Below are 25,633 nucleotides of genomic sequence, written 5' to 3'. Positions count from 1 at the left end.
AGCATATAAACATATTATTCAAAGAAGATAAAAGATCATTAAGATCAAAATTAAAAGAGCCCTATAAATCGCATCAAATCACCTTACACTAAGAAAACGATTAATGAGATCAATTAAGTATAGAGTTAGTGCATGGCAACAATTTTTTTGCTCAAATGCAAAACCTTAAATTACAAAGGAGGATGGGTTTGTAGTATTATTCAAAGTCTGCTAGTGGGTATCAATAGTACCACGCTCAAGATTCATAAGCACGCACATCACGAGGAATATCCCATAAGAAGCCTCATTATTGTAATAAACGTTCACTCTTTCCAATTGCAGGTGTGATGTTCTAGCATTCATTGACACGTGCAGCAAAATGCTAGCTAGCAAAATGCACGTGGTTAATATTGAAGAAAGCTATCTATGTGCGGTTACTGTACAAAGCTAGTGTACTTTGGATCCCACACAACTTCTGAAGGATCATCGGTCATGCATTAGATAGTCCTACTTGGCACACACCAAAGGCGGAAGTGTAGGCTTATTTTCGTTCCACGTCCTTGTTGGTGGAAAGGTTTCATGAGGTATGACCGACTACCTCATTACAATTTAAAAACAATTAAGTTTACTATCTACTCAAAATTTTAGTGTAAAATCATGTTATATGAGATGGCAAGGTTAGCTAGACAGATGAAACCAAGGTCTGCTTGTAGTAGGAATTGGGGTATTCTTTCAGTCACCCAAATGCCAAATCAATTTTTATCATGTTATTTTTAACATCTATAATTACAACAAAGTATTAAAATAAAAATTTATGACTTCGACACATATCCTAATATGCTTATGGCCAACTACCCTGCATCTCTGCTACTTAATAACATTAACAGGACTTCCTCAGTAAACCTAGGCTGACCTTAGTTGTATTATATATCTAAACAACCAAATGAAATATCATTTGAATCAGAGTACGTAACAACCGAAAAATAGAAAAGCAAAAAAAACGGGTGGAAACCTCAACTAAATAGTATAACAGAGTAACAGACCTTCAAGTATGGTACACAAACTTAAGCATATATGATATTGCACGTGAAGACACGGATTAGAACCAGTTAGCATCGAAGCAACATCAAAAGCATAAAAGACAGGCCTGAAACTGCAACATAACAAAAAAAAAATATAACATAAGATTTTGTCTGATATAGAAAATCAAATATAAAAAAGCAATTCCACGAAACAAAATTCGTAAACCAACAATGGATTCAAAGAAGAAAAAATATATATACACGGTTGATGATTTTGTTCTAACTTATTTAATCGATGGCAATCATACATACGGTAAACACGAACTATGATTGCATGATGAATCGACACTGGTAAGGGGAGTCTAAAAATACTATGGGTTTCCCAAACACCTAAAAAAAATGGATGCAAAATGAGACATTAATACCAGACAATCTAAATATGCAAGAATATTGCATGTGAATGTATGGTGAAGCTTCAAACATTAATAACATTCTATATAGAATCATCAATGCTTTTACAACACCAGCAACAGTAGTAAACAATGAAGAAAACAAAACAACCTAACTAAAATCAAAACTGAAGTAAAGTTTTGCAGAAAGGGATCCAGCTTCTGGTGGTTGGGGACAACCTGATCATAAATAAAGCAACGTACAATAATTTAAATGTTTGAGTACTACCTGCTCGTGTAGTAGCTTATAGGATGTTAAACATACTTTAAGATCCATGTTACAAATTAAAAATAAAAGTAAAACAGATCATGTATCCTGTAAGTCGTCTGTAACTACATAGAGAACATATACACTGTAGTTCATTTTTTTTCCATTGCTAATCAAGTACTTAACCATTTGAAATCTGCAACTTCATTAAAGATCAAGCTATCAAAGGATGTTTCAGTTTTAAGAGTATTTAATAAAACATCAAAGTCAAAATATTCTACCAACACTCAGTAAAGACGCAAAGATGAAACCAAAAAATTGGGAAGAGCTAATCGCTATTACTATAATACCTCAGCAGCTCAGCCATTCCTATCTTCACAACCTTTTCCTCAAGAGAGTGCACACTCTCAACATTGAACTTGTTAATGCTAGAAATTGTAGACATCGAGGTTGCTACTAAATCACCCATTACCATGTATGAAATCAACCATTTAACAAAACCTGTCCTGACGGTGCAATGAATGAAATTGGATTTCACATTTGATGCTCCACAACCAGGACAGACAACCCTGGTCTTATGGTTGCTCACATAACATGTGAAGTACGACGTAACATTTGCAACCATTGTTGCTTTAGTGGGCATATATTAGAGGGAATTCATTTGTCAAATGGTAAAATGTACAATGTGAAACTCAAAAGTTTTTGTACACTGAAGAGAATACAACTGATAACAATAGTATACAATCAATTCAATCGAAGCACCTGAGAAGACTTTTAAGCCAACCCATCACCATCAAAGTGCTTTCAGAGGCCTCCTTCCAACCAGCCCCTGTTATGAGAAGACTTAATCTTCTTCATAGAACCTTCTCAATGCAATTATTGAACCACCTCCTTTCTTACCCCCTTCACTTTTCTTCTCACTTTCTTCGTGCAAAAACCCAAAAAAAGAGACAAAACAGCCATTTTTTTTTTGGGTTAGTTAGACTTACCCCCCATTACTAGTTGCAACATTTTTAAAAATATTAGTGATACCCCCCTAATTGCAAGATCCAACGGTTACGAGATAAATTTTTTTTTTTCAGATGAAGAAATCTGACCGTTGGATCACTCAAATGGGGGGGTATCACTAATATTTTTGAAAAACGGTGGTAAGTCTAACTAACCCAAAAAAAAAATGGCTGTTTTGTCTCTTTTAATGGGGGTAAGTCTAACTAACCTTTTTTTTTCCAAACTTTATTTAATAATGAACAACCAAAGAAAATAAGTTTTTTTAGAAAGAACAGGATTATCATAACTCTTGGTGAACAGCAAATGACAGTTACCAGCAATGATTTCCATAACTCTGAAGCCACATACTTTGTTTTGGCTCAAAATTTCTCCCATAAAAGACCCCCTCATTTCAATCCATGTCAAACATTGGAACATTGTTGGCAATTCTAACCTCTAATTAACTTCCTAATGTCAAGGAGGGAGAGAGGGAAGAAACAACTTCCAAGCTCTCTCTCTTTCACTTTTCTACTATGAGACTGAGTACCTCCTATTTCTAGAGAGTGTTGATTTGGTTTCTTCTCAGTTTCCAGAACCAGGGGTCTCAAATGTATCTGAGCTGCTATTCTCATCTTGTGAACCTTTGCCTGGCCATATCTTTGAAAATAACTTTTTAGACATGAGTAGCCCTTTCACCTTGGTTGCTGCAGCTTTATCAATACTTCTATTATTGCCCCCATTCTTCTCACTTCATCCATTTCCCAACCTAAGGGAAGCAAGCTCTCCCTTGAGTGCCTTGAGTTATTCTCACATTTGCAAAATTGCATCCCAGTCGTCCTCTGTGTTGGTTGTTGTAGTCTGTGAGCTCCCATGGGAACCACCATTTTCTCGGGGCAGTAGAGCTCTGAGGTTACCAAGAATATTAGGTGTAGAACTCCCAGGATAAGTGGCTGCCCTAACCTGCTCAAAAAAGAGGGCATGCACCACCACCCGGAGAGGAAGTCGCTCATTTTGCACGGTATGCATGCAAGCATCTGCTGTTAACTTCTTGCAGTCCATCAGTTTGCAGATCCTTTTCCTCTCACTCTTGCTCACACCTGGGTGCTCCTTGAGAAACATATCAATAACACAATCATGAGCTGGCCTTGAGAAGCCTGATACCATCTCAGCAAGGTCAATAAACTTTGACAAAGGAAGATTTGGGTCCCTTGCAATTTCAACAAGATATCCGTCAACTAATTTTGCCACTGTAAGTTTGGAAGTATTTGACATAAATCCTGAGCTTCTAATCACCTGCATCTCTTCAGTCAACGGAGGATTAAGCTTTAGATTTTGCTTCTGCAATACAAATTCTTCCACTATACTCTGTACTACATCAACATTATACGTCATCGTCTCACCTTCTGGGTCTGGAATAAGTAGATCAGTAACGAAGCTTCATTTAACTGTTGGCTTATTCTCTTAACCAACTCTCTCCTTCCCATCACTCCAGAATCAAGTAAGATTGCAGCTTTTAACATTTTCAGCAGAAAACTACAGGATACACTGTCTTTCTCAATGGGTAACAGCCATATAATGGACTCCACTAACGATTGGCACTTGGCAACATCACAACCTTGGATGACACCCTTACTAAAGCCTAGAATTCTCCTGAGTGCATATGCTTTGAGAGCTTCTCCAATTACATCGGCCGACACTCTTCCCTTGGTTTTGATGGTCATTATAACACGCACGCTTGTAGAAATCAATATCGAGCTTGTATAGGTCCTCAACCCAACAGTCCTTTGGCACCATCTGTGGTTTTCCGACACCATTCCAATGTGGATCACTATTGTTCTCCGAAGGGAGCTTTTTGCGATTGTAATTGTACGACCACTCCACCATTCCAATGTGGATCACCATTGTAAGAAAAGAAGTTAAAATGTAAGAATAAGAAGAAGAGTAAAATTACTTTACCTCTCTTGTTGATTTTTGTTGGAATCTAAACTGATTGTATTAGATAAAAGTTTGGGAGGAAAGTTAGAGATCGAGAAGGAAATGGATAACAGTAAGAAGATAAAGTGGCCGAACTCAAATTGAGAGAAAGAGAGAGAAGAGAAAACGTCGGAAGAGAAAGAGAAAGAGAAAAGGGGTTTCATAATTAAATTCGGTATTTCGGCATTAATGTGAAGGTTAGTCGCGAACAATTGAATAGTGGCATGTAGTTGATTTCCGACATGAATTTACACATACATCCTTAAGAGTACTATATCGTTTTAAAAGTATAAATGGTAATAAATTTTGAAATGACGAAATAGAGCCATTGAATAATTTGTTTGAATATTTTATCAAGGGTATTTAGTGGTAGAAAAAAGGCTGGTCCAATTTAAATACCCATGTCAATTATGGTATATTCTACTAATTGAGATTATTATGAAATTTATAATGGATGATGTATGCTTGCTTTTATCAAAAAATAAATGTCAATCCTGTTATCCTGCCAATCTGCCATTCGTATATTTTGTTTATGATCTAGGAGTAGGACCACTTCAGATTCCAAAAGGCATTTTTATGAATTACTTTGAAACTTTCAAAATGGAAGGAAACAATGTGATACATACAAAACTGACATGCATTCATGCAGAATAACAGAGCTTCTCCGGTTCTCCCCGCATGTACTATTGGTTCACAGAATGCATGAGCAGGTACATAATATTCTCTCAGTGGTTACTAACATAATGCACGAGCAGATAAACCATATCATCCATGTGATAACTGACATGCACACAAAACTTCCCTCCAAGGGTCTTCTGAGTCTTTAAAAGCCACAAGAACCGCAAGTAACTCATCGACCTACAGCTACAGAACGCAATACTCAGTAGTTAACAGAGATAAATGGAAAGCAAAAATAAGGGCGTTAACTTCTTTCAGATGCCTCTTCATTACCCGAGGTATACGAAGAAGGATTACCAAGATATGCCTGAGTGGAAAGTTGACAGACTCCTCAGTGAATATGGCCTACCTGTGACTGGAAATTTAGCTTACAAGAGGGAGTTTGCAATGGGGGCATTTCTTTGGCCGGACGCTGTTCGAGCCTCTCCATACAGTACTAAGCGTTCTCCTTAAAGAAATCCTACAAGACTCATCATCTAGAGGAGAATGTCTAAATTGCTGTGCAACCCTAAGCGCTACTGGACACTGCTGCTTTTCTGTTTATATATGCAGTTCAAGTGTTGGATTTTCCTGGTTTTAGCTCTAGTTTAAGGAAATGTTTATGTTATCTATTCTAGTACCAAAAGTTTCTAGTTTCCGACGCCTATTAAGTATTTAGTACATCTTTTTTACTTTATGTTCTTGCTTATGGTGCCATATATGCAATTCATATTCTAAAAATCAGTCCATTAATCACGTGCATAAAATTTCTTGCACGGAACATTGACAACTTTTTCTTTTCCAAAAGGTTAAATGGAATCTCAAGATCCGCAAAACACATCTCGAGTTGTTTTCCCATGCATCCTGATCTGTGTTAAATTGCATCAGATATGGATAGCTATTTGAATAATGGGATCTCTCACTAGCATGATTCGAAGAATTAGACACATCACACAAGAACCAAATATTTCAAGAAACACGAGAGAGCAAATTAAATGGCATTATTGTACTGGATTCAACTTGAAATCCATTATTCCAATTACCAATAGATCATCACCACATAAGATTAAGGCCAGAATGGCCATTACCCAAACAGACAATGGGTTTAATCTCCCTAGTACTTAAATGGTTGCACAAAAACCCCTATAAACGAACAAATATATAAAACCTCCCTATCTATTATAATAAAACACAATGGCAGGACAAAGGGTGGTCGGGATCGCGTGGGGATCTACGTTTGATGGGGCATAGGTGTACGCTCCATATCGTTTCGAAACACCTTTGAGTAGTTTTTAATGTGTCATTTAATTACGGTTGTAATAAAGTGTAGAAACCATGACTCTTGGCCTCTTGGTCATAAATAACCCCAAATATTAAGATTAATTGTCATTTAATTAAGGTTATAATAAACGGTAGAAACTATGATTCTTGGGCATAAATAACTCCAAATATTCAAATTAAGTACCAGTAAAAATAGGAGTAAGGAAATGAAAACAACTTTGAAACATAAAACGCCCAAGATTCACGCATGCTTTAACATCTATACCTCGGATCAATTTTATCTTCATTAGCATGGGATTCTTCAGATTAATTACTCCATCATTTAATTTCTAACATTCAACTCTTTCTCTAATAAAGTCTCATTCTCTCCATCCCTTTTTCACCTTCTAAAACCCGCTATCCCTCTCTACAGTAGTTTGATTATCTTTCTCGGGTACTCGCACGTATTACATTACATTTTATTTTGATCATTTTTTATTTTATTTTTTTGATGATGTGAGTGTGATTCTTTGTTTTTTCATGGTTCTATCATTCTATGTCATCAGAAATGGTAGCATTTTTCGCACATTCCTAATCAGTTTTAACCAGTCCTGGTAAGATTCACTTATTATGATCACAATGTTTTGATCGAGTGCACAATTGGGTTAAAAGTTTTTGTTTACTATTGTTTAATTTTTTGCTTATCTTTCCTTAGTTGCGAAATTTAAGGAAACGTTTTGTATTGTTCGTATTGTAGCTTATATGCATTTTAGTGTGCTTTAAATTTCTGATTTGATTTATGGGCACACTTAATTTCTAATCCATGGATATTTGGATTGGTGTGAAAGAATCGCCATTAAAAAGCACTAGATTGATTTATAGTTTAGTTGGGCTATTTGAATTGAAATCGATACACACTTTGATCCTAATCAATCAGGAAAAAGAAAATATTTTGTTGTTGCTAGCTATTGAGATGTAGGTAGTTTATTGGTCTCAATTTGATAACTTTTACTGCACTAGCTTTAGATTTTTTTTCTTTTCCTCAACTTTTTGAAAAATGTGATGCTTCTCTTCCACTCGAATAAATGTAGGCTTTTAAAGGAGTATCAATGCACAAGGGTTCTTATTTAAACTTTCAGAGATTAAATTTATTCAATTTATGATTAAGTGAGGTTGAAGCAATAGCAAAGATTGGAAAGGCTAAGTGGTCTTTTTATTTGAATATGTACAAGCACACAAAATTATTTATGGTTCTTGAAGTAGTATGGTATACACTGAGTGAGTTGTACGTTGTATGTATGTGAATAGTTTCTTATAATGGCACTTTAGATTGTTACGTTGGATCTACTTAGGGAATTCAGTCAAAAGTTTGATGCCACGATACCATGCCCAAACAATTTTTCTTATGTTGTTTAACATGGGATATTCCAATAAGTAATCTCTTTTGTTGAACTACACATTTGAAGCTTCGAAGTTCATCATCGTATACTTACTAACATAAGCTAATATCATTACATATATACGCCTTCTTTGCTTTATAACACAATGTCCATAAAGATCTAATATCAGAAAAGGTTGAAAAACCTTCTTGAATTGGTTGCTTAACCTTAAGGGCATTGCAGGTAGTGGGTTGCTATTCTTAGGAACGCTTCCACCCTTAACTTATTCATCGTAAGCATCTCTTTAATTGCGACTATACTTAGACATTCTACCCATTTGTCATGTTCCTAATTATTTGTGATCAAAAGTTATTCAAGCTGCAAATCGGAGAGATTTGTGTGCGTGATCTCAACCTCAATTTATTTGTGATTATATATTTGGAGATAGTATTTATTAGTGGATCTGACTCTTTACATTGTTGTGGATTACTTAGACCTTCAAACAACATGGGCAATAGCTCCTTTTATCTTAATTCTTGCATGATCAAACTTGAGCAGTTGCAGTCCATATAGAATGGGCATTGGTATTAGCATTTGTAGACGTGTTTTGAATTACTCGAGTATGTGGTGCGATTTGTTTTAACCTGCTTTTCTAAAATTTGATGATATGCTTGGTACACTTGATATGATTTATTAGTTGTTATGTTTTCTTAAGTTGTTGTTTGTCTTAGAATAATTAAAGTCAAAAATATATTACGATTAAGGCATTTTAGCGGTCAGATACTCTACTATTGGGATTGCACTAGAGTGAGGACAAGACAAACAAAATCAGTGGTTGAGATAGAGTCTTCACACATTTATTTGGGGCCAAGAAGTGGCCAATGACAATGTGTATGCTACATTTGAGGTTAGTATTAGACTATATTAGTGAGAGAGAACGGGTAGGTTTTCATAATGATTGAGAATTAAAACCACGTATTCTTCCCAAAACGCTTCATATTCTTAATTTGCTTAATGAAACCCACGACCCTATGCAATCCCCACTCTCCGCTCTCTTCTTCAAACCCCTCCTGCACTCAGTTTGAGTGTCGTCGATATCACCATGAAAAAAAGGGAATCAAGGGAGTAGTTCACTTCCATTTCCATAAAAACAGGTGAGTTGTTTCTTCTTTTTCTTTAATGCAAAAGCCTTACTAATCGCTGAATATAGTTTTACGCCAAGTGGTACTCTTGATTTAGTATATTGTTTTCCTATCTCTAATGCAAAAAGAATTTATCTATTCATCTGCTCATGGTAGCAATTCTCCTTGCAAGTCACCTTACATCTCATCTTTTGCCTTTCAGGTCTTGGTTCGAGAAACAATTACACATTCATTTTGTCATAAAGCGTAAGTACATACACCATAATGTTGAACTCTATCTTGAAAAATATATTCCCCGTGCTATTATTAGAGTAGTTGTTTATTTCAAAAACATTTTGTATGGTATTAGTCTCTACATCAAGTGGCTTAGATAACCAAATAACAAAATCAATAGTGTTTTGGAGGCTAAGATTGATGAAAGCAAGTTAATTTGACTAACACCATCATAGAAGGTAAGTTATTCGGAACTTATTTATTTTTAAGCGCAATTATACACTTTATTCTTTTCTTCATTCAAAGTTCTCTTTGAGGAAGTTTCTTCTCCAACTCTACCTCCCAATCTTCATTGATCTAAAGCTTGCAACAATAGAACTTTCTTTACTTTATTCTCTATTTGATTTCATTTTATCACCTTTTCAATCTGCTTATAAAGGTCGCCTATCTTTTTAAAAAGGATTTGTTAGGTTTTAGGTTTCTTTAAATGTGATTGGCATTGTAAGAATGCTTACCTTAAAGGAATGATGTCTACACAAAAGATATCTTTAATAATTCCCCCAACAATATATTAGTTAAACCCTACCAAAAGAATCATGTTTTTGACCATTGTAGTTCTTATACCATAGGATACTATGTGAAGTCTTCACTAGATTGAGCAATGTATGTCTCATCTGCCTGAGTAGGTTGAACATAGCACTACTATCTATTTAGAATTGAAAAATGCAACTTATAGTGCCGTTGGGAAAGTGCCTAAGATACTGCTTGATGGCGTTATTTCATTACAAATCGTGATTCTCCTTTCCCATTTTCTTATTTGTCGTACTTCTTTATTATTTGCCAAATTTTATCATGTAGAGTGTTTCATAGTTTGCTTTGCCTCTATTTATATTTTTGAACTATGCATTTGAAGTTGAACGTTGAGCATAAGTCTAAATTATGCCAAATCAAAGCTTCAAATGATGTAGTAATTCCTTGGGAATGGGTTGTCACCGAAATTGGTAACTTTCATACCTAAACTATTTCTTTGATCCACTTTATTGATTGTGCCTCTTTGCGGTACTCTCCTTCATTATTTTCCCATTTTTATTTTGTGGAGTTTTGATGGTCAGTCATTGATTATTTGCTTATCTTTTTGTTGAGCCATGCTTATGGGAGACCTGTGATTGGTTCGGAATGCTTAGCGCATAGTGAAATTAATATATGAAAATGTAAGGTCAGTCGGCCAATCCAACCAGCACTGGGACATTTCAGTCCACCGTCGATAAATGTAAATTTGGTCAAGGTGTTATACAACCTTGAGCCTAGAATGGGGTGCTTACTAAGTTGTTCAATGAGGAGTTGGGTTTCATAAAAGTGTGTAGGGATTTCGAAAAGATATTCCTGGATGCATGAGTACGTGTTCTCAAACTTATACACTGTCCATCTTGATATTCTCCATTCAGTGGCCAAATCGACCCAACGTAAATGTTGCTTATACAATTTTTTTTTTATTTGTTTTAGTGCCATATGTATCATAATTCATTTTCTTCCACGTCATGAAAATTTTCAAATAATAAGCTGATGGTTTGTTTTGGATCCACGTATTATATTGATTTGTACGTAGCATATCCCGACATCAAAAATTAGTCACCCATACTTCTTTTTGTTGGGGGTTCTCCTAATTTGCTTTGTAGTTCGATTTTGTTGTTACATTATCAGTGTTTTTTTTTTTTAATGGTAAGCATTGCAGGGAGGCATAGGTTGGACTACAGTGGAATTTAACTGATCTAGCTTGGAGTTTTTATTGAGCATAGGCTACAATGCTGCATTAGACATGTTTGGATGAAAGTTGTATGGGGCAAAAGCTTTGGCAGACACATTCCTTCTAAAATATTTGAATTTTAGTTGTTTTGATCACTTGGCACACCTCATTATGGGTTTGTCTAAAATTGCTTGCTAGATCATGTTGTAACCAAATTTTAACTTTTTTTTTTCTTCTTTTTTGGTAAATGTTGAGGATTGCAGGTTGTTAAAAGTGGAATAAGGAATTCAGGGAGGTACTTGATTCAATTGACGCGAAGATTTTGCACTTACAATGAAAGCCAGTGATTCAAGTTCAAATACAGCGCTAAAGAACATTTATTCATAGTAAACACCTTTATTCACCTGGCACACCACACACTGCAAGAGACCTTTCCAGTACAAGCTGATCTGGCTTGGTGAAAGTGGCACAGGCCGGCCAAAAGCTTAGGCATCACATTCCCTCTTGAGTGTGTTATCAATATCCAAGTTGCTGTTAGAAAATGGTACTTCATGGGTGTGGTGGCGGGAATTAAACTTATAATAATATGGAAACATCAATTTTTAGACGGACTTCGTGTGATCAAAACAAGATATGTAAGCGTCAATGGTCAATCTTTTCAATCTATATTCCTTGGCTTTCCTTGGTAATAACAGGATTTTAGAGAGTTCTCATCAATTTATATTCTTTGGATTATTTTCTTTTTAAATGGATTTTAGAGTCATGTATGCATGTGCAATACTTGAGTCAACTATCTCATATGGAAGTGCAAAATACAAGTTGCTCATTTGTTAAGTTATTTTATGGCAACACCAGTACCTTTTCTTTTGCATTAGGTATTCAATTAAAAGTTGAATTGCAGGCTACTAGAGACATAGCAGAAATAAAAACATTATTTTATCTTAACAGGTTAGTAGTGAACAAGAAAAAAAGAGACATAACATAAAGAATAAGATAGTGTACCAATATTTATCTCCATCATTTTATTCTAATTAATTCTACATAATATTAATCAAGAAAGCATTAAAACAATCCGTGCCAAAGGCACGGGTAATACCTAGTTATTTAAAACATAACATCAAAGCCAAAACAGAGCAAAATACCCCTGTGAAAATCGGACTGACGTCATCAATCTTTACTTATAATTTCGGCTTAAGGACAAACCGGGCTGACGTCATCCTATGTAAATTTGTATTTATATATGACAATATAAAATTACACAGTCTTCTTAACCTATTTAAATTTAAATTTTCATATGAAATTTTTTTTCATAGGAAAATTTAAATTTATATTCTGTCTGGTATCGTCGGAAAATTTTCAATCCCAAAAGTTACTATGTAAATTTAAGTTTTCATAGCTTCAATGACTATATAAATATAGTTTTACATATATATGACTATGTAAAAATACATTTACATATATTCTGTCAGGTGTCGGAAAATTTTCAATCCCAAAAGTTACTATGTAAATTTAAGTTTTTATAGCTCCAATTACTATGCAAATATAGTTTTACATATATATATGACTATATAAAAATATATTTACATATAGTCGGGAAATTTTCAATCCAAAAAAAAAAAAAAAAAAAAAAAGATAAAATGAGAAATAAAAACATACTCTATTTTATCTATTTTTTAGAAAACATGGAGGTTATTTAACGAGACCTAAATAATAGGAAGGTTATGTGATATGGGTCGATGGGAGGGAGTTTATACTCAACCGAGTTAGAACCAAAAGGCTGAGCCTCATTTCTTGATTACCCAAAACCCATGCAGCAATCACACCACATTCCAAAAATTGGCTTTTATCTGAAATTCAATGGCCTAAAATATCTGTTTGTCAATTTTGGTTCATAAAACATACTCATAATTCCAATTCCTTGACCTTCTTCATATCAGGTAGGTTGGTGATTGGTAGGGGTAACTTCGGATCGGATCGGATCGGATTAACCTCCTTCGGAATTTTTCCAAAAAAATTTCGGAACCTAATATGCTAGCCAAATCCGATCCAATTTTTTTCGATTCAAAAAATATATTTCCAATTTCGAAATTTCGAATAACTTGGTAAATTTTCAAAGATCTCTAAATTTTCAAAATTACTTTCAATTTTTGGAATATCATACGCTAATGTTCATTGTAGGGAGAGAAAACCATGTCCACAACACCAATGTACCAACAACAATACGCACTTGTTTATTGGAGAAAACCCATTTTCATTCAAACAAGTGATCCAAGAAAAACGAGAAAAAGAACCTGCAACCACCAATAGCAAGCATTGCATTCTGTTGAGGTCTGGGTATTTGTAATGTTTCAATCTTTTTTCGTGTGTGGAAATTGAAGCGTGAAGTGTCTGCATAAATAATGGATTATGGTCTTGGACTCAAAGTAGCTTTACATAATATTCTATCTATTGGAATTTGGCTTTTGGATTGGTCTGGAAGTCATTGTATGACTCAATGACATTTTTTTTCATATCATTGTTGTTATGGCAGACGGTGTAATGACAGTAGAGTGGTCCAATTCAAGTGGGGAAGTAGCGGCTAGGTTGTGTTTTTGTTTTGTTTTTGGAAGTAAAAAACTAGAAAATGAATGAACGGTCGAGATCTAATCAAGTGGATAGTGAGAGAAGTATATATTTTCGGAATAATATCGAAAATTTTGGAATTTTCGGATCGGATCGGATTTTAGAATTATATCCAAATCCGATCCAATTTTTTTTCGGAATTTTCGGAAATCAGAAAATCAGCCCATGAAAACTACACCCAAAGCCAGACCAATTTCGGGTCGGATTTCGGAAAAATCGGAAATTCGGCAAAAAGATACACCCCTAGTGATTGGTCATTTCTCAACGATTACAAGTTTCTATTATCTTGCTTTCAGTCATTTAATTGAGTGATAACTAGCGGATGCATCCATGTAAACTGTAATTCTGGGTTCCAATTATGTACAAAGTAACCATAGAACAAAGCATCACAACATGCTGATGTTCAACCACTGAAATCACAGAAGACATCTCTTTGTTATTGCAACCACTGAATCAGCAGCTTCAAATTCTATTCTATTCAAATGATAAAGCAAATTTCTTAGATATTTGGAGAGGATATACACATGCTAGAGAAGATTATTACTTGATATTGCTAATGCTAGCTACAATTCCAGTTAAAAGTCGAGACTCTTCACAACCCTATTGACATCCTAAAGCACAACTGAATGATAATAAGGAATGGCACAAAGATAAAAAAATCATCTGCATTTCATTCTAACACGGCTAGTGTCCTGCTGATTACATTGGAATTTATCCCCTCTTTTGTTTCCCAGGTGAATGACAACTATTGTCGCCTGCGCATGCGCCTACCATTGGCATCAAGCAAGTTCTCTGTGTCAAGGCCAAGTGTTGCTACTGCTAGTCCTTTTCTTACTTGTTTGCTGGCTCGAGTCTTCGTCCACCACCGCAATGGTCTCCAATAGTTCTGAAAGTAGTGACGGGCAGCTCTCTTCTAAGTATTTGAACCCATCCGACTTCATCATATCTGCACATCAGTAAGTACAACATTAGTTTTCATCATATTTGCACATTAGTAAGTACAAAATCAGAGCAGTTTACAGCAAGATTTAGCACATCATGGTGAGCAAAGAAATTCGTTTAGCTTGGATGCACCAGTGCTCCCTTCAAATGAATAACTCAACCCATCTCCAGGAGACTGGAGAAGAAAGGTAAAAATAGTAATATCTACAGGCATATGGGTGTTCCTTTTTTTAAAGGCAACCACTTGCAAATCCAAGACTAAAGCAGTAGTAATATGTTTAAGAGCAACCCCTTTCACCATGTTCTTTTTTTTAGGGTCTCATGGTACCACAACACTCTGGTCGTGCAAATATCTATTTATACAAAGTCTTTTGACAAGCCATGAACAAGGCATTAATTAATATAACTCTTAAAAGATGTATATGGATAGACAATTGGACACCACACTTCCCTCCCAATCTTCAGTCATAGACACATAGCCTAACAGGATGTCTTTATTCATTGCTTTAACAAGCCAAAAAAGGAAAACAAAAACAAAAAAGAAAGGCATGCCTCTCTCCATTGCTTTAAACCTCAACTCATACCCTTTTCACCCTTCATCTTGCCTTCTAGAAAATTTGACTGGCACCAAGATGATCCTAAACGGTATCATAGAACTTCTATGAAAACATATACATTATCTCTGGAGGATAGTGACTCGAAGGATATAGAACAAGCAGAAGTATCTCAAATCACCAGTCACTTCTGTCTTAATATCAACAATTTAAAAGGACCTACTTTCTAAACTACTAGCTTAGGTTCTATTCCACAAGGCAAAAAACATCATAAACACGCAAGGGCATTCTAACCAGCATAACAACAGGACCTGACTCATCACCATTTATCTAGTTATAAGGTTTATAAATAAAAAATTATTACCACCAACAATATTTTTTCAATCAGATTTCAAGGACGTGTGGAAAGTTACTAGTAAAACACCTTCAAAAATAACTAATCAAAGTGTTATCAGCGAAACTTTCCAAGAATCATCAATTTTAGCCTCCCATGAATCAGACAAACACCTTGCAGTTTTGTCTGGGATTATGAAGGCTCCAGTAGGATAAGGTTGCCAACAATCAAAAGTCGTAAAAAAGATGCAGCTGATTTTTGTTAAGACACACCTTCAGACTATTTCCAACTATGAATAAGTAAATTCATAAATTAAGAGCAAGGAAATTAAGGTCTACTCTTCAACCAACTCTTGCACTATATAAACCTCCAATAGTGCCAAGCAAAATGGTTTGCTAGTTGGGATATGGATGACCCATATAATTGGTGAGACGATTAAGGCTTCTCCGACTGCTATTGCAGCACACATCAAAATGGTGACAAGCAAAGCAACTGACTGACCTTGAGACAATTCAAACTTTAACAACAGAAATCAAGTAGGCCCCAATAGGAAGTGATAGACTGCAAGGCAGTTGACACAACTTGAATCTTTAACAAAACAGATAAACCCATCAGATTCTTTTTTATTTTTCTATTTGTTTTTTGACTTAACTATTCTGGGTTCCAAAGGCCCGAGCAGTTACACCCTCTTAATTGGTACTAGTTGTTTTTACTATTGTTTGTACCCCTGGGATAATGTCAGCACTTTCCATTATTCAAAGCATCTTCTCATCAGTTGTCTTCAAACATGGAAAGGCTTTTGATTAATAATGTATGCTTTCTTAAAAAATCAATCAAGTCTGGTGTCAAATGTTAGCTTGAATTTTGCCCATCAAGATAAACTTCAAAAAGAAATCTATATGCTATAAGCATATTATAGAAGACATTTGCTTCAAAAACTCAGATCATTATTATAACAACATACAAGGATATTGATAATACTCAGCCTCAAAAGGAATCCGCCTGAATCACAGTTTTATAGCTCTTACAAATGATGGTCAACATGAGCAGTAAAAATAAGTTAACTCTCTTTGCAGTGTCAGAAGGCTGACACTCAGGTAAAGAGAACTAATAATACACAATGCAAGTCGGCTCAAAGTACGATTTCTAAGCTATTACTTCAGTCCCCAAGTTCCTCCCATCAAATTGAACTGAAACTTTTATGAAACATCTTTATGCACTGAATATGAACTCTACTTTCGCCTTATAGGTAATCCGACAGCGTTTAAGCTTTACTATATAACTTGAGAACAATGTAACTTGAGAAACAAAAAATTTTGAGGAAAACCAGTAAAGGAATTTTCAGTTTTTCTATGAATTTCAGGGATACACTTACAGTCATATTTGATATTAAATCCTCCTAGTGCAAGATATACAAAAAAATTTGATAAGAAGAAATAACAAACATAAATAAACACACCTCCCAAATTTCCTGGAACAGCTGCAAATTTTAGACAGATCGCCTTTAGCTGTGAACAGTGGTGTTGCTCTGCTAGGGCTAGCGTCGTTGCCACCGTCTTCGTAGATACCTCTTCACATAATTTTGCCTCACACAACAGTTTCAGTCGATCCATACCAAAGCGATCTGCTGCAGCTAAGAGATGTTGCACCATTATGGTAGACGTGCATTCAGGAACTGAGCTCGATAGCCCGTGTAAATCAGGAAGCTCATCGGAATACATGAATAGGAGCATGGCCTGTGAAAAGACACGTAGAACCCATCTTAGTCATCAAAGGAGAGACAGATAGAGAACGACTTCCAAATAACCATGCAAAAGCAAAAGTAGACACAATCCCAACATCTTTCTGTTTTCTGTAAGGAAGCAATGTGGTAAGTTGGTAACCAGATGCTAAAGGTACAGATGCGTGCAGAGCAATAAGTATACATGTGCATGTATGCTGTGGGGGGGGAGGGGAGAGGCAAGGTCAGAATCAGAACAGGGCACGAAACACAGAACCTGTGGTTTCCTACAGTAATGTGACACATTATAGTCCATTAGATAAGGCCTAGGCCTTTGCCTAAACAACATTTTGTTCACTGTACATTCCTCTCTTGTAACCTCATTTTTCTTTTGGGTAATACAAATTGCTCACCTTTAGTGTCATAGGCATCTCATCGTGATCTTTCAAGTGATACATACATGTGTCAAGCACCTAACTTACATTGACACAGATAAGTGTATCTGTATCCAACACGGTTAACACAGCAAAATATTCAAAAATGAGGTGTATCACATACATTATATGACTGTCGTGTCCGACACAGACACGGATTATTTATTAAAATTTGGCATGTCCATGTAACGTAGGTCAACACTCAACAAGCACCCGTCCGAATGGTACAGAAACCAAAATTACTGTTTTTGGTCTAAAGATCAAATGAGAACCAAGAGTAGAGTATCTTAACAAAGGCATATGTTTATTCCTCGGATCTTTGCTACCTTGAGGTCTCTTTTCCAGATGCCATGATCTTGGATCTCTTGGCTTTTGATATCACACAGCCTAACATTATACATTTGCTTGGTCTAAGTATATCCTGGAATCAGTATAAACGCTATCCTGACACTATGTCAGCTGGGCTTCTTTATTTTCATACCTACTCCAAGAATCTGTCACTAGGTGCTTCTTTACTTTCCCTTACATATTTGTTTGCATATGAGATATGAATAGATACGTAAAGAAATAGTATACATTAAGACTATTAGTAAGCATTGGTCAAACTTCGCCTAGGCACATAATTGCCTAGAAATTTAAAATAGAAACTGTTACTATCAAAAAGAAACAGATGCACATCTGCGATGTAACCAACAATTTCAAAGGAATCCAGTCCACATAAAAATTGCTTTAGGTTGCACAAAATTATATAGCTTGTGGTGCAATCAACATGCTTAACTATACATCATAATACAGAGCATACATGAAACAGTTGAGATCATCGAGAATAAGAACATGAGATTCAAGAAGAAACACCTTAAAAACAGCAGGTTCAACATCCTCCTCTACTACTTTATCCATGTTTGTATTTCCAATCAGTCCAAAAAACTGGGCCCTGAACACAGGAGAGCGAGCAGCAAGTATCAACTTGTGTGCCCTGAACGTTTCCTCACCAACCTCGAACGTGATATCAGAACCTATGCCAGACTCTAGCATCTCCTTGAAATTTTGACCCATGTCTGATGCTGGTAAGGGAACGATGTACTGTTTGGGTCCCTCTGTACGAGTTCTAACGACTCCAACAGTGCAATGCATAGAAAGGCAATCATCCTTCAGAAAATCTGAGGATTCTAAAGTTGTTCTTTTAAAGAATCGCTTATATCCCCTGTAAAGAGATGCAGGTAATCAGAAAAGCTTTGCATTATCAAAATCAATCGGATGAATTCTGGTGTTCATGCACTGCTCAAGTTAGCAACCAAAAACTCTATTCTAGTTAGCATATTCCACATACTGTAGATTCTTATTTTGTTTATCGTCTAAAATTCATTGGCCATTTGGAAGTCTGCATAGCATGTACAAACTCAATGGAGATAACTGACATTGTTTTATCAACAACACACTAGATTAAGAAAAATATAGAGAAGGTTGAGTGAACGAACTGAAGATAAAGAACCATTTTTTCTTGCTTTAAGAAACTGCTCACACTTGCATGGCTTGGCAATTCTAAGGCCCTTAAGTGATCAGGTATCCCATATGATTTCAACAAAAAGTTCTTTAAATTACCACATAGCAAGACTTTTCAGTAAGTGTATCCTTAAATCGGGAATTTGGTAAGTCCAAATCTTTGAAAAGGATCAATAACAAAATTTTAAGTCACAATGAGAGTAATCAAAGAACGAGATGGAACTCCACAACATGTTAAAGCATAGCATATTGAACTTCATATCCATTAATCAAATGAAATATTTGAATCTCAACAGTCATAATATTCAGAGTCCATACTCCACAGTCGATTTTCTACAATCTCAATTGGAAATCACGTTCCACAAGTAGCTGGGTTTTCCCTAACTATTTTAAATTTCACTTGTGTGGACACCGTAAATATTGCAAAATTATAACTTAAATTTTCACATACTACTCAAAATTAAAATATCTAGTTCGCATTTCAAGATCTATATCTTGGTCAATAGAAACACTTTTTGATTGGTTCCTGACAATTTAGTTTCCAACTTTTCATTGATATCAGCTAATACACGTGATCTACAGTTATGTCTTACATTCGTCCCTCACCAGTAATGGCTAGTCATTTCACATCTAAAGTGATTTGTTCTTTTCAAAATAAGTAACTCCAACTAAAAACTGGTCTAAAATAATCATATGAGATGTTGTCAACATAAAAATAAACAGTGTGAGATACTACACCCCATGGCCGAGCTAGACTCTGAAGGTCGTCCCATTTAGACACTCCAAAGACAGTAGTTTTAGCTACGTTCACTTAAATGCTCGTTAGTTTTGGGGTTGAAAGTACATTTGAAAAATGTTAGAGAAAATACTCTGAGTTGTTTACTTGAGTGAGGAAGAGAAAGATGGACATAATAATCAATCCACACTTTGTAAGACATCCTTCAACACCCCTGCACCACAGTTCTCTCCAACTACATCTCTAAATGTCAACTCATTTATTAACGGTAAAGTAGTTAGTGCTGTTTGCACAATTGAAAAAGATGAAACGCTACATTTATTTTAAAAAATATATTTAATTTACAGGAGAAAAATGCCTTTGAGATGTTCTAGATAGATATCATCCAAAAGAAGTAAATTTCCTAAAATCTTGGATTCGTCTCAAACTTCCCAAGTTACTCCAAATTGGACGGGTTAAAAACAAATACAAATGCATTTCTTTCTTGAAAAAAAACAATCTTGTGTATTCTTATAGCAAGACATCACAGCTTACTTTCAATCTTGAATATCTACTAATACTGTACTAATAAAAAAAAAAAAAATAGCAAATTTACATCTACCATTTGTACATTCAGAAAAATTCTACAATCACCAAGAATATAAAATCAAACACAATAATTTCATTAAAAAACAAACATACCACATGCTTCCTCTATACTTGAGAGTATACGGCCCACTCTCGAGCGCCCGATCAAAATGACTATGAACTTTATGTTTCCCTTTCCCACTCTGATCCATCAATGTCAATTCAAACAAAGCCCTAACATCAGTTCCATCACTAGCTAATGCTATAAAAACAGAAACATACATTGAACTATCTTCTGGATTCTTCCCATCTGGGTAAAAATATATTGCCCAGTCATATCCACCCACTGTAAAAACATCACTTGATATATGTTTCCCTGTCCCCATTCCTTTTGCTAATGAATAACCTTTTATTTTATATTCATGTGATCCGTTTATTGTCTCGTTTATTGATTTTGAACAACTCGATTCTTGTTTTCCCGTTGTTTCGTTCATTGATCGACGATGTTTTGTTGCTGTTGTTGTTGATTTCACCATTCTTTCATGTAATCGATTGAAATTTTTTTTTTTTTTTTTTGAAACCCTAATTTTTTTTTTTCTTTTTTTTTCTTTTTGTGTTTTGAGAAAAGAGAGGGGAGCTGAATTTTATTTATAGTTGAGGAAGAATCTGAAAAGATGAGCTTTTGGTTTTCTGTTTTTCTGTTGTGATGTTACTTTTTAGTCCTTATCTTGGAAGAAATAATTGATGGTGAATGGGTTGGTATTTTAGGTATGTACAGAAAGTATCGAAATGTGTCCATATTTTTGTTTTCGATATTTCGGAAAAAGCAGGTCTGACCATTGTTCATGTTTTTTGTTCTGCTTTTTATTTAGGTCGTATATATATATTTATATTATTATCATATAAAGAACAACTTAAGCTGCTACAGGGATTTCTGTACACATTTCCATTTTTTTTTTTTTTTGCAATAGCTTAAAGCTTAGACTAAGAAAAGGACTTCGGGATTAAACTACGATTCCGAGTCATCATTAAGCTAGAAGCCACTCCATAGCAGTCCCTCAAAAAAGAGGGTGTCCGGGCCAAGCTGCAACCCACTCCCAACAAAAAAATTTAGTAGTAATAGTATACTATTTCCCCCACACTAAAAAAAACAGTAGTATAGGGCCAGTGGCATTGTGGCAATGAAACCTTCAACATCATTGATCCTCCAAATGTTTAGCACTAGTTAATGCCCTTGCCGAGGCACGGATTCTATAAAGAAGCATCATCGACAATGTCATTTAAAATTCTATATGCATTTACTATTTATTGTGATGGGAAAAAAAAATTGATAATCGCAAGATGTACATGTTTTCGTATATGCAAATATGTCATTCATCTCTTCAAGAACTGGTTGTAAGTGCTGGACATGACAACGATAAATATCAAATATTATTCAACCATTTTTTGAACCATGTGATTAGCAATTTAGTATTGATTTTTAGGGAAAAAGAAATGTCATTGTGACCAAACTATTTAACAATTACTATGACTACGTTTACACATTAACTATAAATCAATTACTATGACGATGATTTGATACAATTTCATTCAAAAAGTGACTATTAAAAACTTTATACAATGCTGCTCAAAAGTAGGGCACAATGTGATTATACCATGATACCAATTAAGTTAGCATCATGACCTATGCAGACTATCCTAGCACTTCCATGACTTGGGTTACATAGAACTTTGATTTCAATTTGTTAAGGCGGACGCCATGAAAGTCCCATTGTTCTTTGAAGTATCCCAGTTCCACATGTTATACCAACACCATTCAAAGATTCACGTCCCGATGTTGAGCTCTGCAAATCTCCTATCATAAGCTTACTTATGATTCACATATCGTTTATTACTATCACTCCAAGCTTAGCTTGAACATAAACTGTCTTAAAAAACTAATAAGTTGCTAACTTACCAAATGTGCACCAAGAGGTGAAGAATTTTTGCGAACAAAAAAAATCATGAGGTTTTCCAGCTAAGCAAGCCTATTTGTATGAAGAATTCCAAGTTTTGGTCGCAACTGGAATTTTTTGTACATTATAATTTATTAGTCCTCAGGATGCTGATTAAAAGCCATTAAAGCATTAAAGCATTATAATTGAAAAAAAAAATAAAAAAAATAATAATAATAATACCCAAGACAGTGCACAAAAGAAATTTATTGACACAAAATTTTTCAAAAATTATAATTTCATTAATGTAACACTAATAATATCTGTTATACAAAAAACCTACTAAGGATGGTGTTTAATATTGACCGTTCAACTATAAAAAATCCAAATAATGGTAAGATAATACACAGAGATAGTCAAGGCTGACGAAGCAGTTCCTACATATCTTCAAATACTTCAAAGTTCAAACAGTTACAATTGAAAGACTCACAAATCGGCTATATGGATGGTCCTTAACCACATCGCACAGACTCACAAATGGGTGATTAATTTTTTTGGAGAATATATCAACTGACATACAGTAGGTGGGATCGGGGATTGAATCGAATAGCGAATAAATCATCATCTCGATATCAAAACTCCCTAAAGTAAATGGTAAAATAGAGAAGATAGTAGAGTAATCATGAAGAATATAATTACCTGGGATTTGGTATTGCACAGGTTGTGATTGGTGAGCCACATAAAACTATGATCATTTCAAGAAGCAACATAACCAATACTAAAAGAAGCAATGTGTTACATACGGTAACCATAATATTCAAAGCCACACCCTATGATTCCATAAAAATAAACAAATGAATGATAAAAACATGACAATATTGTATCATTCCCTGCCCATGTTCAATACCACCTCACCTGCCAAATAAGTTCTGAAAAATACCTAAGAAAAAAGAAATTAAGCAAGGAAAATTAACATTTAAGGATTCTAAAGCATTTTATTATCTTGACAAATCTCTAGGCAGTTTAAAAAAGATAATCACTTTTGCGAACTTTCAATTTCATGTTTTACTTGCGGTCTTGATGGATGAACTTGCATAACCAATCAACATTATTTTCAATTTTTATGATTTATCACCCTAGGTCTGCAGGATAAATAAATTGATTAAAGAGCCAAGTCCAACAAACTTATCCCTATATGAGCAACCCAAATTATAGACCTTCACGACAATATTTACCTTCAAAACTTCTCCACAATATTTTCCTATTATTTTTCTTTGTCTCTCCCTCAGTTTTTTTTTGTCGGTCATCTTCTATTTATCAATAGAAAAGTTATTTAGAGAGTAAAAAAAAAATGCAACATGAATCTGTCAATCACAAACATATTTAAAAAAAAATTAAAACATCATATATGCCAGTATGAATATACATTTATTATTAAGTAACGACAATTTCCAACCGTTTAGCCATTGGATTTGAGCAAAGAAAAGTGTAGCGTGTTCAGCTCTTTCTGAAGGTAAGTGTAGTACCACACAAATAACAATAAAAAATGAACTCTGCAAGAAAACAATTTGTACCCTATATAGATTGTAGTCTCTTTCTTATCTCTTGTAAGTAACCATATCTTCATCCTGGTTGGGCAAGTTCGTGTACGCAGTTGGGAACCTAAATTTCAATTTCAAGTCATTCTCCAGGACTCTAATTTTGCACAAAATTGTAAGAAAACTATTGTGCCGCACAAACCAAATAAGTATAATAGAAATTGCATTAAATTAATCCTACAACATCCAAAAAAATTTGATAACCAAAACGAACAAAAAAGCCAAGAGAAAATATTTACCAGAAAGCCAATTGTGATAGAAGTGCAAGGCTCATCCCTATCTGTAGTTTGTCTTCCACTGCAGTTCAGTCAGCGACGGACCTAGGGTTCAAGTTGATAGAGGTCAGTTATTTGGTTATTTTGATTTTTTTTTTCATTTTTATATTCAAATGGAAAAGGCATTAGCTATTTTCTTTAAGAAGTCATAAATGCCCAACTGAAAGTAGCTATTTTCTTAAACATTCAGCTAGAAGAAAGGACACTGAAGTATACAAACTTATTCAATATGCAAACGCAACTGCTATAATAAGATAACCAACTCCAAAGATATAGTTCTTTAAACCCAAACCATAACAATTTGCCAAAAGATGTAAAGGAAAATTTGATCAAAGAAGGAAAAACAAAAAACAAAAATACACAGAGACAATAAACCACAAAAGTTATATAGTAGTAACAAATGAACTATTAAAAAAAATGGGTCCCAGCATCGCCGGACTCAATTTGTGTTGGGCAGACCCCGAGTTGGGCCGGGGTCTGCCCATTGTGTTGGGCACAACTTGGACTCGTACACCCCCAACCAAATATCCAAGAAACCGGAAAACCGGCTACCACCTTTATCCTTCAAACCCTCTTCACGATTTCTCTCGACCAAAACAACTTCCCACAAAATCAAACTCGCGATTTCTATTTTAATTACTGCTCGATCTCGATCTCGATCAAACCCACCATTAGTGAGTTTCAATTACTAATCAAACCCACCAATTAGCTGATAAAACCCACCAATTAGCTCGATCGGTTTTTTTATTGGTAAGCTGATCAAACCCACCAATTAACAAAAACCAAAAATTGCACTTGTGTTCTCCCTCTCGACAGACCCCATCTTCCAGGTGAACTCCACAAGCTTCTTTTTGCACTTTCAAAGGTATTTTCTCTAAAAAATTAGTGTTTTTTTATATTTTGCCGATTATAGATTAGAGATATCGTCTTCTTCTTCACTTACTTTATCATTGTCCTCTTCCAGGTATCCTACCAACAATTGCTTACAAATTTTTCTTGAATAACATTTCTGGTAAGTGTTTAAACTTTAAAGTTAGGGATTTTGAGTGTGTATTACTGAGACTGTCAAACAATTTGAGTGTACATGCAATTGTTATGTGTTTATACTCTATATTATATATGGCGAGAATACTGGTGTAGTGAATAACTCAAAGACAATAGCTACCCAAGGTTGTTATCCTGAACTGAAAGTCCCAGGAACCACACAGCTAGTGTTAGTCCTTATGCAGGCAATCCTGGCATTCAATAGCAGCAAATGCCAAACTGTAGTAATAGCGTGGTGAAGGCACAAGGTGTGTTATGTACCAGATGAGTTGATGGTTTCGCGTGAATACTTGAGCATAAATTAGTCCACGCCACCATTACTAACAAGTTGATCGAGCTATTATAGTAACCAAATG

The 25,633-nt window shown here is 35.0% G+C and overlaps 1 protein-coding gene, 1 non-coding gene and 1 pseudogene across 2 annotated transcripts; all 3 read right to left on the bottom strand.

Moving 5' to 3' along the window:
* Positions 1 to 3,176: 3,176 nt before the first annotated feature.
* On the bottom strand, positions 3,177 to 4,547 carry LOC147486699 (phototropic-responsive NPH3 family protein NPY2 pseudogene; annotated as a pseudogene).
* A 9,614-nt stretch (positions 4,548 to 14,161) lies between these two features.
* LOC147486697 (BTB/POZ and MATH domain-containing protein 3-like) lies at positions 14,162 to 21,089 on the bottom strand. The gene is given in 5 exon segments (XM_086570881.1): positions 14,162 to 14,447; positions 14,449 to 14,582; positions 16,926 to 17,202; positions 18,476 to 18,824; positions 20,541 to 21,089. Coding segments are annotated over 5 exon segments (1,248 nt in total). The 5' UTR covers positions 20,963 to 21,089; the 3' UTR covers positions 14,162 to 14,381.
* LOC147486698 (small nucleolar RNA snoR83) lies at positions 15,528 to 15,659 on the bottom strand. The gene has a single exon (XR_015203458.1). It is a non-coding gene; the product is annotated as a small nucleolar RNA snoR83 (small nucleolar RNA).
* Positions 21,090 to 25,633: the final 4,544 nt, after the last annotated feature.

This window comes from Coptis chinensis, chromosome 7 (assembly GCF_015680905.1).
Source record: "Coptis chinensis isolate HL-2020 chromosome 7, ASM1568090v1, whole genome shotgun sequence".
Taxonomy (NCBI): Eukaryota; Viridiplantae; Streptophyta; class Magnoliopsida; order Ranunculales; family Ranunculaceae; genus Coptis; species Coptis chinensis.
The sequence above is the reverse complement of the archived record's forward strand: the minus strand, read 5'-3'. Positions and strand labels throughout refer to the sequence as shown.